General features: G+C 43.2%; 1 protein-coding gene across 26 annotated transcripts in view; it reads left to right on the top strand.

Annotated features, from left to right (window-relative positions):
- The first annotated feature begins 5,544 nt into the window (after positions 1-5,544).
- PPP1R12B (protein phosphatase 1 regulatory subunit 12B) overlaps positions 5,545-13,841 on the top strand; it is a 106,276-nt gene continuing 97,979 nt past the window's right edge. For all 26 annotated transcript variants that reach the window (XR_014512183.1, XR_014512184.1, XR_014512185.1 and 23 more), the window contains exon 1: positions 5,545-6,015. Coding sequence is in view for 17 of the 26 variants with exons in the window: in XM_083444279.1 (XP_083300405.1) it covers positions 5,740-6,015 (276 nt within the window). In the remaining 9 variants the exon portion in view is untranslated. The remainder of the gene's footprint in view (positions 6,016-13,841) is intronic.

The following is a 13,841-nucleotide window of genomic DNA, read 5'->3' as shown; positions in this document are numbered from 1 at the left end:
CGCTGCTCTGGTTCGGCAGAAGCGGCTTGGTCATGCCGGCCACATGACCCGGAAGCTGTACGCCGCCTCCCTCGGCCAATAAAGCGAGATGAGCACCGCAACCCCAGAGTCGGTCACGACCAGACCTAATGGTCAGGGGCCATTTACCTTTACTTCACCTAGGGACAGCTTGGGGCAGGATTCCAGCAGTGCAGGGGTTTGGACTGGATGACCCTTGGGGTCCCTTCTAACTCTACAATTCTATGATTATCACGTAAGCTTAAAAAAAGACGTAATTCTTGGTGTGGTGCTTTCAGTAACCATTCATATTTGGTATTCAGTGTGGTGTAGTGGTTAAGAGTGGTAGTGTTGTAATTTGGTGAACCAGGTTCGCTTCCCCGCTCCTCCACATGCAGCTGCTGCGTGACCTTGGGCTAGTCACACTTCTTTGAAGTCTCTCAGCCTCACTCACCTCACAGAGTGTTTGTTGTGGGGGAGGAAGGGAAAGGAGATTGTTAGCCACTTTGAGACTCCTTCGGGTAGTGATAAAGCAGGATATCAAATCCAAACTCCTCCTCCTCCTCCTCTTCTTCTCTATTTGGAATGAATGTCCCACAACTCTGAAAAGGAGGACCTCTCTTGGCAAAGGGGGTGCTACCTCTCCCAGAGCTTGTGGTAATGCTCAAGTAATAACAGGCCTCTGCACCCCCAGCAAAGCTCCCATGCCTTTAGCAGCTGCATGACAACCAGAAATGCAACAGGTACATAATATGTATTGTGGCTGCTTGAATGCCATGCAACTGACAAAAGGCACAGATAATTGTGCCAGATCTGTTGTCTTTCTTCTTATCCCCCAGCCGGCCAGCCCACCTTTGGAGCTCTCCTGATACATGTGAAAGATATGAAGGACTGTCTTACAGTGCAATCCTATGTGTATTTCCTCCAGAGTAAGACCCGTTGTGTTCAATGGAATCAGCATAGGCTTGTAGTCTTAGTGCTTTCCTTTCTGATAACACATGAGAGAGAGAGAAATACTTCAAACAAAATGTGGAAGCTTCAAAGGGAATATTCGGAAATATTTCCTGGTTCAGTGTTGTTACTGATGGGCGACTATTTTTATTGATTAGTGAACATATCATAACATACCAGAAAGAAAGAAGAGGTAAGTAGGAGGGATGTATATATATTTAAAATATTTAAGGTTGCAATACTACAACCAGCCACTTTGATGTGCTCATAAGTGCAGCATGTCAATGATCCTCAGTAGCTTATTCCTAGCCATCTATAACCCTGGGTGAAAACTGCTTCTGAACATGGTGGTTCTATTTAACTGTCATTAATTTGCTGGACCTTTTTAGAAAGCTACCAATCATCAGCACATCTTGCACTAGTTAAATTTGTGTGTTAATTAAACATTGTGTTGACAGTGTTCTCTATCCACATCTCTTTCCCATGCTGTTCTTATTTTATTTTATTGCCTTTGTCTTGTGTTTTGAAAAGTATTGAGCCCTAACCTCTTTGGCTTTTCTTCATGGGAAAGATCCTCCAACACTTTGAGCATTGACTTGCTTTTTTCTGAACCTCTCCCACTTCTATGATCATTCCATTGAAATGAGGTTTTCTTGAGAAATGCCAGCAGGGCCAATTGAAAAAAAAAGTGCCAATGGTTTGCCGAAGCCCTTTATGCATCTTTTATTTGAGTTTTCTTTGAAACATCCATCAAGGAACCTTGTGTACTTCTACCACAGCGAGATGCATGAGTTACACAATGTATCACCGTGAACAGTGAACATTGCCTAAGAAGTGCCAACAGAGAATCTGTGAGTCATTCACACATTTGCTTCTGTGGCTTATTTGCTCACTCAATACATTGATTATAGATATTAATATGAGTGAGGCTACTTAATGGTAATTTGTAATGCAAGATGGTAAATGTAATAAGTGAAAAATATTGCAGTTTTTAAAGAAATAGCAGCAACTATCATATGACTAAATGCCACCAGTTTCTTGCCACCTCTGACAAAGGCTTCCATTGAATGCTAGTCTCAGAGGTTCTATAAGGCTGTGGAATGCTCAGAGCGTCTTTGTGTAACCATAAATAGAACAGGAAATATATACAATAGTGGCAAAGAAAGGAAGACTAATTTCCACACTGCATTTCTGTATATATCAGCAGCCTAAGGCAAAAACATGGGATGGAACACTGATTGCGTTCCTTCTTTTTATGCGAGTTCATTATATTAACTACAGCAGCATATCCAGTAGTAATGAAATATGAGATGATTATTCATTGAACCCCCCCCCCCAAAAAAAAACTAGCACTGGAAAAATCTAGATCTGATTTAGTGTGTGTGTGGTACACGGGCTAAATGTTTTATCAAAATGTTGACTTCTGATGTGTATACATTTATTTGGAAATAAACCCCATTGAATGCAATGTGGGACTTACTTCTGAGTAAATATGCAGGTAGGTATCAAACTAAATAACTGTGCAAGTGAAACAACTTCCACTTGCACAGTGGGAGGTGTATGATATGATATTATTGTTATATAATTTATGTTATATTGACTGTTTCTCTTTGTACTTTGTTGGAGAGAAGAAAAAGAAAGGAGGGATACAAAATAAATATATTCAACAAAGAAACAATGTGTTTCAAATCTCAAGTGTTGGAGAAGGTAACATTTAACATTTTCCTCCTAAAGAGTCACTGAAGAAGAATGTTGCATTGTAATATAGCTGTGGGATTTCTTCTTCTCAAATTGATGAAGTCTCAAGGGTGCAGCTGCCCCCTGGTGTTTAAGTGGTACTGTTACACACAGTACTTAAGTGCTAATTGAGTGCCAGCAAGGTATTTTTTAATTCTATCCGATAATTACCAAATAACACATCACGAAAAGAAGTTTAGAGGAGAATAGTTCATTTATTTTTCCAGCTGGATAAGGTGTATGTTTTCATTATGTTCTTTATGTTTCAATGTTTTGTTATTTTTAATCAATTACACTTCATTGTGTAATCATGGACAGAAATGAAAGGTAAAGATAATAAATCCAATCGTTCCAAAAATCAAATCAGCCAAGACTCAGACAAAGGTCATGAAACTATTTACATGCAATGTCTGCAGTTAGCTATATGGAACAATGTTGGAAAAGAGACAAAGATGAAGCTGGTTGATCAAAGATTGAAATAACAAAATATATTTGGAGCTGTTCTGAAATAAACTCAGTTCCTTTAAAATCAGGGACAGATGTATAGTTGTGGAGCATATTTCTATACTAAATTGTGACAAAGAGAGCCAGTTCAGTTGCTGATATGGTATTCATCTTCCACTATATAACTTAGAAAGTCGCTAGTTTGAAAGTAATCCTGTTTCTTGTGTTGTGTTATGGGGTTGACCAATATAGTGTCAGAAAAAGATCCTCAAGGACCCACTTTGAACAACGTGCAGTTGGGTGCATGTACCAAGTAGCAGGCAACAAAGAGCTGGAGTCAGGTAGCTTGACGGGAGGCTATAGCAGATGGGAAAACGGGAGGTGGGATCAGCAGCACCAGGGACAGCACCAAAGTTTGCTCCAGCAATGGACAACAGGGAAGTGAGTCCTCTTATCCTGCCAGGGGCCTGATGAGTGCTTGAATTTTTACCCTTTAGCTAAGGAGTTTGCAGCCTTTCCCCATGGCAGAATTATGTGCCCTCTAGCTATCCTTTCTGTGATCTCAGTTGGGAGTTTGCAGGTGGCTCAATGCAGGGCTTGGAATATCACACTCCAATGTTATTTTGTTCCTCTTCCATTAGAATATCACCTTCTTCCTTTAGAGTATCACCTTCACAGCCTTCAGCTCAGACCTATAGTTCCTTCTGTCCCCAGGACCCGTGGGAATTCTTAATCCCAGACTGGCTACCTTCCCTTCATTCACAGAACATGTTTGTAAAAACTCCATGATACCATACTGTAATTAGTAGACAGAGCAATTGTCCTGCCCCATGCCCAACACACACAAATGGGGGCTCTTATGCATAAGTAAGAAAATGATCTTTATGAAGGCAAGAAATGGTGCAGGTTAGACAGCAGACTAAGGCATGACATTATCAGTTACAAGACTTCCTTGCTTTAAGGGAAAGTCGAGAGTGTATGTGCATGTTCCTCCATAGGGAGTGGGTCTGCTCCCATCTGCAGACGTGGAATCTCATTCTAGGTGATAACACAACACCCTCCTATTCAAGCCCCCAGTTCCACTCAGTCAGCTCCTGGCTGGTGTAGCTGAGGGCTTCAAAGACTGGGCCCCTTGGGAATATGCAGGACTTTGGATCCCTGTTCCACCCCCCAAATGCCCCATTAGAGGGCTTTATACTTGCTATCCCAGGTGATAGGGCACAGCTGGAACTTCCACCATGGTGGATCCCCCCCCATCCATTTGAGATGTCCCTCCTTTCTGTCATCAAAATTAGGATGGGAGTGTGTGTTGGGATCACACTCCTTGCACAGTTAGAGGCTGCTCTGCCATAAGCACATAGATATATTATCCGCCTTTTAAAATGGCTGCCATGTTGTGAATGCGCTATTTATAGTGATTCTAGGGCTCCCCCACCAAACAAATGGTGACAGGTAATTAAAATAAAGCCCAATGATAGCTATAATGTGTGATACTCATTTGGCCAATTATTAAATTCTCAAACAAATGCCAGGAATGCTACGAGCTAAACCACCCACAAGATGGAGCTAATGAGGCAAAGTAAGTATCAAAGCAACACCTTAAGCTGCTTTACAAATCCCAATACCCTCCAAGACCATGTTGCAGAAACATGCATTATCTCATGGGCTTAGCCAAGGGGGGCGGGCAGGGGGATTGCCCTCTAGATCAAGTAAAACAATATAAATGCTTAATTAACTGGCCAATCACGTCGGTTCCCCCCTCCCCCCAAAAAAGTCCTGTCCGCCCTAACCAAAATCCCGGCTACGCCCATACATTATACTACTCTTAACCCCACAGAAGGAAGATCTCTTTACTCCACTGAATCATTTCTATTACTCCTGTTTATGATTTATACAAGATAATCAGTTTTATTTGCTTTGCATTCTGTGTTTGCAAAAGCAATTTACTCTTTCTTCGTTTTGCTGTAGCTAAGAAAAATTGACTTACTTAGCGCTATGCCACGGAAGAAGCGAGCTTTTAACGCAAAGCCCCCAGCCTAATTCCATTCCTCACCTCCTTAGGTAGCCCTTCCTTATCCTGGTGTATACATGCAACGAGCAGAGGAAAATGCTGCCTAAATATGCTCATGTGGCAGCACTATACTGCTACAGGTAGTAAGAATAATAACAATTCAGCATTTCCCCTTTGTTCAAGGCACTCAATATCTCGGGGATAATGCCACAATAATCACCCACCCACCTTTCATTCCTTCTCTCATTTTTTATCTCCCTCTTTTCCTACTCTCTCGGACAAAAAAAAAAAAATGTAACCTGGCAGACCTGGCGACGCAGAGGATCCTGGGAGGTGTAGTCCCCCCAAGGATCCCCACCGGGGCAGCCCCCTCTCAGAACTACCTTTCCCATGATGCTCGGAGGCGCCGTCTGCGCCCGCGCCGCACTCAACTCCGGCGCTGCGGGCGAAGGGGGAGGGACGGGCAGGGGGAAGTTGTAAAGATGGCGGCAGAGCCCGTTCGCTCTTCCCCGGGCTGAGGCGTTCGGCGAGGGTCCCTGGTGCGCCGAGAGCGGCGAGGCGGTGTCGGTGGCCCAGCAGCGAGCGGCGGCGCTTCCACCATGTCTGAGCCGGGGCACTTGGGAGTGAAGCGGGCCGAGTCGGCGCGTCTGCGGCGGGCGGAGCAGCTGAAGCGCTGGAAGGGCTCCTTGACCGAGCTGGAGCCGGCGGCTCCCGTCCGGAGCCGGCGCCGCGGCGGGCCCCGCGTCCGCTTCGAGGACGGCGCCGTCTTCCTGGCTGCCTGCTCCAGCGGCGACACCGAGGAGGTGAAGCGCTTGCTGGCCCGCGGAGCCCGCCTCAACACGGCCAACGTGGACGGGCTGACGGCGCTGCACCAGGTATCCCGGGGAGGCGAAACTCCCTCCCTCCCTCCCTCGACCTGTCAGCCCCTCGGCAGGGATTGGGGGGCGGGGGGGGGCGAGAGGGAGGGGAATGCCGACCCGTCCACCCACCTCCTGTCCCCCCGCACCTTACGGATGATAGCACTGCCTCATTTCCCATTGCTTTTAGGGTAATGACCTATAGATAGGATGAATGGGGGAGAGAAGAAGGCTTGAAGGGCGGGTCAGCAGAGCCTGCCCGCTGCCTTCTAGAGAACTGGGATCAAAGTTTTCTTCATCATTCTTTCCCCTTTTGCCTCTTCCACCACCACCACTCCAGTTTTAATTTCCCTGCCTCTTCACCTAGGATTGACCCTTTCGCAGGTGGAGTAACGCTATTATTCCTTGTGGGAATAGTCAGCGGTGCACACAGGGTTGTGCCAAGGATCCATGGCATGACTCATACCTTGCAGGATCTGCCTCTCTCCCTTTCCCCCCTCCAATTTTCTGGAAGGGGGCTGCACTTTCTTTACTGGAAGTAGTCTTAGGTGAGAGCTGGCTTCACTTTACAGACACATCCCCGGCCTTCGCTGGGCACTGTAGGATGGAGAACAAGTAGCGCCTTGTTTTGCTTGTGGATGGCAGGGCGCATGGTGATGGCATTGCAGCAGATGCTGGGCATCAGTGGAACTTGAAATCAGCTACTTTCTCCTCTGTTCTCCTTGAGTGCAGCCTTTAAAGTCCTTGTGCCAGTGAACATAGCTAACCTTTCTGTGGCTGTGCCAGTTGAATCACACTTCTCTCAGCCGTATCTCTTGTAACTTACTGCTTTCTGTCAGCACCATGCTCTTCTCATTTATTTGCTCTGGCAGGGGTTTTGCTATCTGGATAGCAATATCCACCCAAATTGTGTTTTCTTTCTCCTGTTGCAGCACAAATGCAATGTTCTGCCATTTACTGTGAACACACTTACATTCTCTTACCAGAAATCCTCTGGGGGAAGATAAGACCATACAAATAAATTCAGTTAGTCTTAACCTACATTGTCTCCTCTTTCCTCCAAAAAGAGAGAGGATTGAATATATGGGCAAACCAGACTTGGCTGGAAATCTCCCCCCCCCCCCCCAAAAAAAAAAAAAGAGAGAAGGGCAAGGTCAAACTAGTTTGGTAAGTGTGGACTAAAGTTTCATGTTTACAGTTTAAATTGTGAATTGCCTGAGGAATTTGTTTAATACTAAGCTACCTTTTTCGGTCTTGACCTACAGGAGAGTTCATAACTTGATAGAATATGCTTCAGTAAAAACATTATCTGTCACAGCTATTTATAAGAGGGACTTCCCTTCCTTACATTCTGCCCTTTCACTTACACGACTCTACAGAGTTCTAAACCAGGGCACTAGATTGGAAGATACCATTACAAACTAAGAAGCTCCTAGAAAAGTTATATTTGGCCTGGCCATGGTTTCAGCTTAATGTGCTTCTAAAGCATTGAAAGCTACTGAAATTATTATTGTTCTTTGTTAATTTATGAAGCATTGTCAGTAACCTCAAGATTATGATTTGGCTACTGCTTTCCATATAAGAGTTGCTGTGATACTTTTGACTTTCAAAACCTTTTCTCTTGGCAACCTTTACAGAGACCACAAGGTGCCAGGGTCTGAGATAAGCAACATAGAATTCTATTAATAGAATCCCTAATGTACTGCAAGTACCAAAAGTATCCTGGGAGGATACTCTTAAAATCACAAAAGCATCTTCATAGTGCAGTAGATAAAACATTTAAGACATTTAGAAATATCTAAATAACACATGCATGATTCACTTGTCATGCAAACAGAATTTATATGTAATCATATTTAAGTGTTTGATACTGTGAGTGACTAGAACATGTTGCCTTGATATTCTTCTGCTATTTACCCTAAAATGATAGGTAAAAGTTTCATTCAGTGCCCAAAGAAAACTGGTGTGATCTTTTTAATCCATCCTGATAAGTACAGAAGAGCATAAACAAAGTTTCAGTAATGTGAAAAAAGATAAATTATGCATAATAAGTACATTTGTACTTATTTTGGCATAATTTCGGGCACGGGAATGGTCAAGGAATCATGCAGGGAATGCATCCCTGATTCTTTTTCTTCTTCTTTGGCGATCACTCGTAGCTGAGTAAGATTGTCTTCCATAAACACGGTTTTAACAATGAGTCCGTAAGTGACTGTGGAGGCCAATTCTGGATCCACACGTCCTTCCACAGTGGGGACATTGGTTTCCGGATGGGAGTTGATCACGGTTTGGATTTGCCAAGCATGCCTTCCTCTTAGCACGTTTCTCCCTTGTGTTCTGAGTTTGAGTGCCTTCAAAGTCTATGTCACCTTTGGTAAAGGATGTTCTCCAACTGGAGCGCTCGCAGCCAGTGTTTCCCAGTTGTCAGGGTGTCCCTGATTGGTGGAAATATGACTACTTATTCACCTTTGAGTTTCATTGCCCAAGAAGCATATATTTACATACTTACATAAAAGTTTTAAAAATGAAGAGTTGCTGATTTCTAGTGTGGCAGTAAATGTTCTGCTTGCCAGTAACTGCAGAATTCAATGAATCCTTAATATAGGTAAGAAATCTTAATCTGAAGAGTAGTACAGCTTGCCAAATAGTGAAATCCTTTTAAGAGAACATGTGATGTTCTCTTGGTACACCAAATTTGGTAGTACCTTGATAATTCTTAGACTAAAAGTATTGTGATCTCCAAATGTATTTAAAACATAATTGAGAAAAATGGAGCTATGCCTGCTCTTGGGGAAGTGTCTGATTTTGCTGCTGGTCACATCAGGTTTGAAAGGATATGACATGTGAACAAGATCTGTGTTTTGTTGCACATAGTCAACTGTTATGTTTTGCCAAGCAAACACTTCCTTAATATTAGAAAGCTCTAGAAATTACTTTCAGCCTTACATGTGGGCTGAAAATAAAGTGTTGTACCCAGTTGGGGGAAGTGACTGATATAATGGTGACATCCCTCTTCTTGGCTTGGATTTTTGTGTGATCCCACAGAGGTAGGCGTAAATCCTGTGCAATCTTGAGTAAACTGGAAATCATTCCATTCTATTTCAGGGAAGCGATCCCTGGGCTATGTATTGCCTTCTGCTCAGCTATTGGCATGGAACATACTCTGTTCTGTGGACTTAGCAGTTGTGCTGAATTGCTTTATGGTTGAGATCCCTCAGAAGGTCAGAATCATATGGGAACATCATCTGGAAAATATTCCCACCCCCAAATATTGTGCTGATCATTGTTCTCCTCACTGTGACTCTGCTAGTCTCAGCAACAGGCTGAGCACAAGGACTTCATGCCATGGGCTCTGCTGCTAGCTGCTCTCCATTACTGGCTTTAATACTTGGCAAGCCCACACCTCACATTCTGTGACATTGAAGCTGGGATTAGAGCTCACCATGTCCTCTTCTGTTTGGTGTGAATTCTTTGCTGCCATACCTAGTGTATTTTCTTCTGCCCGCCCCCCCCCCCCCTCTCCTTCCCGCCTCTGTCAGATATGGTGTATGATGAGCGTTCCAAGTGTTTTCTATAGTCACATGGAAGCACTTTATAAAAACAAGCAGAGAATATCTTTTTAAAAAAGCTATCAGAATCTAATAGATTTTAGTTATTTTACAGGTGCAATTCAAACTTCTGGTTTTGACCACTAAAGCCCTTTAGGGCTTTGTGGCTGGGATACTTGAAGGACTTATTGTCTCCACGTTTTCTTGCCCATATACTAACATTCTCAGCAGAGTCTATTTTTTTTTATGTCCCCTCCATTTTATGTGTGGTAGATGGCCTCGTGCAGGTTGACCTACTCAGTCGTGGTAACCTGAGTTTGGAAGGCTCTTTTCATGGAGGCTTGCTTGGAATCTGCCTTGATGTCATTTCAGTACCAGACAAGACCCTTGCCCAGGGGTAGGCAACCTAAGGCCCGTGGGCTGGATGCGGCCCAATCACCTTCTCAATCTGGCCTGCCTGGTGTTTTTACATGAGTAGAATGTTTGCTTTTATTTAAAATACATCTCTGGGTTATTTGTGGGGGATAGGAATTCATTCACCCCCCCCAAAAAAAAATATAGTCTGGCCCACCACATCGTCTGAGGGATGGTGGACTGGCCCATGGCTGAAAAAGGTTGCTGACCCCTGCCCTTGCCCCTCTCCAGCTTTTAAATCCTGTGCACATTACTTTTATGGTGTGGATTTAAATAGATCATTATTTTGTACTCTGTGGAATACTAGATAAGGGGTGCCCTTTTCAATTTAGTAAGAAATTCTCAGTTTTTCTTGCAACTTCATTTTCTGTTATATAACTGGAATCAGCTGCTGTTGAAGACAAGCTTGTGTCTATTTCTGAATCTCGGTTATTAGATTTATCAATCTTCCATTATTATCTCCTGGTTGATTTATGTTTACTAGTTGAGTTAGGAATTTTAAAACATTTTGTAGTTTGCCTGCATTGGATTGGATCTTGGTGTTTTGGAGGTCATTCCTTGATCTCAAATTGAGGTGTACTGCCCAGTTGTAATATTTAATTTCAAACATTCACTTTGGCTGCAATACTAGACCCAATTACTGGATAATAAATCCCATTATGACCTTAATGGGATTAACTTCTGAATCAACATGCCTAGGATTGTGCTGTTAATAGCTGTAGGGCGACAACTTCTAGATTTGTAAGATAGAAATTGGGCTCTTTTGCACCACAGTTTGTCCTATAATTTCTGCTCTTGTGAATTCTTTTACCTGCACTTAGGTCACCCTGCCTTGCCCCTATACCTTATTTGTAAGTGGCAGCTATACCAGGGTTGGGACACTGGCTTTGTGGCACTGCCTCAATGTACTAACCACCCCTTCATGTTGCTGACACAAGGAAGTAGATAGGAGCTGTATTTTTGGAATTCTGAAGAAAGGAGGGTGTTCCTTTTTGTCAGTAAACATAGCAGAAAGCAGGCTTCATTGGCTGGCATGCAGTGTCTTTCCACCACTTTTGAAGGGAGAAAAGAACAGGAGACAGTACCATGGCTGCCTCATATCAACCAATAGCAGCTATCTTTTTACAGCAGTAGTTCCTCAGCAGTAGTTCCTCAATTGCTCTGGTACCCACTATCAAAAGAAATGGGAATCTGTGGCTAGCGATTGGTGCCACACCAACAGCTGATGGAAACAATCCCCTTTTCTGCCTTAGTATTCTAAAGATACAGTGTGTAGATATTTTTTAGAAGGTTGGTATGGACTCAGCTATTGTTTAAATGAAAATGTTTGTTACTTACATTGATGTCATAGTTCTGTTTAGTGGTGACATTTTGGGCATGGTAACTTGTAAAGGATTTAAGATTCAGAAAACTTAAATTGAAAAACAACCAACATTTACAAATTTGCTTCCTAAGGACAGTAAATAAAAATATGCAGTGGTCCAATTACAGTTAACCTCCACGTTTTACCAGGATTTGTCATCAAAATTAGTGAAATCTTTGACTGAAGAATGATTACCTGCTGTTAATCTTCTGTGTGTCAGTGGCCTTTCAGGTCCTCACTGAACTTGGCTCTTGGATATTCTGAAGTACTGAATTGATCTGACACAGCAACTGCTCACCATCCATTTCCGGACTATATGAAAAACAGGCTTCTATTTTTAACTTGTTCACTTTAGGCTTCTAAGCTACTGTTGTTTCTTTGCAGTGTCTTGACTTTAATTTGATCTACAAAGGTCTCACGAGTATCTTACCAGCCCTGTTTGCATGCAACAGTGGGCCATGTTTAGAAACAAACCATGTCTTACCACAAACAAGTAGCATGATTAAGCACCGTGTGTTTCTACACTCACCTCACCCTTCCTTTTGCCTAGTCAAGAAACAAAACCCTGAAGCAGCTGGCTTAGCATTGTGTTACTTTATGTGTTTTGTTTGGAGAGAAACCATGAGCACTGATTTGCACAAAAAGCCAAGCCAGCCACTCCAGTGTTTGTATTACTAGCTAAGCAAAAGGAGCAGTGAAGCTGTGCAATTGAGTAGCATGTGCTGCCATATTGAATCTTCAACCTGAATGTGTTTAGGATTGGAGTACAAGCTCTTTGAAGCAGCAGATGCTCTAGTTTCTTAGAAGAAAGAGTCTGCTCAGAATCTTGCTTGTGCCACCGTATGCCAGGGATAGTGCATCTGTAACCCACTAGATGTTTGGCTCCCAATTCCCATTCATTGTAGCCAGCATGGCCAGTGGGCTGGGATGATGGGAGTGGCAGTACAACAACACTTGAAGGGCACCAGATTGGAGAAGGTTACCTTAATGTCAGCATAACACTTTATTTCTTTTTGTGTGATGTGGCATTGATGTGTGTCTTGGGGTTTTCCCTCAAAACCTTTTGTGCTGGGAGGGGGAAAAATCAATCTGAATGGCTGCTGTCTGCTCTTAATTGTGTTATTGAGCAGAAGACAGAAATGTGAAAGCCCTGGGGATGAGGTTTGCTCCCTTTCCCTTTTGAGATCTGCAAAAGAAAAAAATGGAAATTAGGTGTGTGAGAGAAAAATAACTGCTCTCATGAAGTATTTTCTATTTCAGAATATGAAACACTTCTCAATGTTTCACACTCCTGCAAATATTTGACACAATTTAATAACTTAACGAATGACTTCATTACTATGACATTTTACTGAATTACTAAAAAGAAAAAGAGAAAGCATACTTAGGATTGTGTGTTGGCACTGTACTTTCCAATGCTGCAGAATACAGAACTCCTTCACGTATTTGGTTCAGGAGTGCAGTCTGGGTGTCTGCCAAAGATGTTGCTGATGCTGGCAAAGCCATTATACAGCATAGTCTTTGCTTTCTACTCACTTTGGATTCCTGTTCTACATTAAGGAAATAGCTAAGGACACTTGTGTGAGGTCAACATGCCCTCTTGATCCCTGCCCATCATGGTCAGTGAAATCTAGTAAGAGGGGATCAATTGATTGAATTAGTGCAGGGGGTGGCTAACTACATGAGGATGTTATGCCAACCACCTTGAAAGTAGTGGTAGTATCACCTCTCCTGAAGGTCAGGTAGTAGTAGTGTCACCTACCTGGACCTAGAAAAATACCACCTATTCTTTAATATTCCCTTTCTGGGTAATGTGATTGAGAGGGTGGTGGACAGTCTTTTTGCAGGTATGCCTAGAGGAAGCAGATTGTCTAGACACATTTCAACACTTCATTCTGGCTTCAGGCCTAGAAACAGCCTTGGTCATCCTGATTAATTAATTGGACGAGAGGGTGAATGTAGCCATGTTGGTTCTCCTTGGACCGCCTAGCAGATTTCAACACCATAAACCACAGAGTCCTTGTGGAAGAACTTTGAGAACTGGAAACACTGTACTACAGCAGTTTCTCTGCTGCCTCTAGGCGCAGAAAGTAGCATCAGTGACTGTTGCTGAGTTGCTCAGGGGCTATCTACTGTGCTATTTAGCATCTATATGAAACATTGTGAGCCATCATCCTGGAATTTGGAGCATGGTACCATCGTTAGGTACCTGTCCATGGCTTACCCAGTTAGGCTGTCTTGTCAATCTCGTTATGTAAATAGGGAGAGCAGGAGGGATTATACACAATGAGCTTCCTGTCATTCCTTATTTATTACATTGATTCAATTCAGATGTCATGTTCTTAGTCATATGAGCCGGGGTGGGGGACCTTCTTGGCCTGGAAGGCTGGAACTTTTTCTCCCATGCCTACGGGCCAACATTGACAGGTGGATGGAATCGCCCACCTGCCAATTATCTGCTATCATAATGATGTCAGGTGATGGACAGGTGGGTGGTCCCCTCCCATTTGTCAAAGTGG

The sequence above is a fragment of the Podarcis tiliguerta genome, assembly GCF_965153285.1.
Source record: "Podarcis tiliguerta genome assembly, chromosome: 6".
In the NCBI taxonomy this organism is placed as follows: Eukaryota; Metazoa; Chordata; class Lepidosauria; order Squamata; family Lacertidae; genus Podarcis; species Podarcis tiliguerta.
The sequence above is the reverse complement of the archived record's forward strand: the minus strand, read 5'-3'. Positions and strand labels throughout refer to the sequence as shown.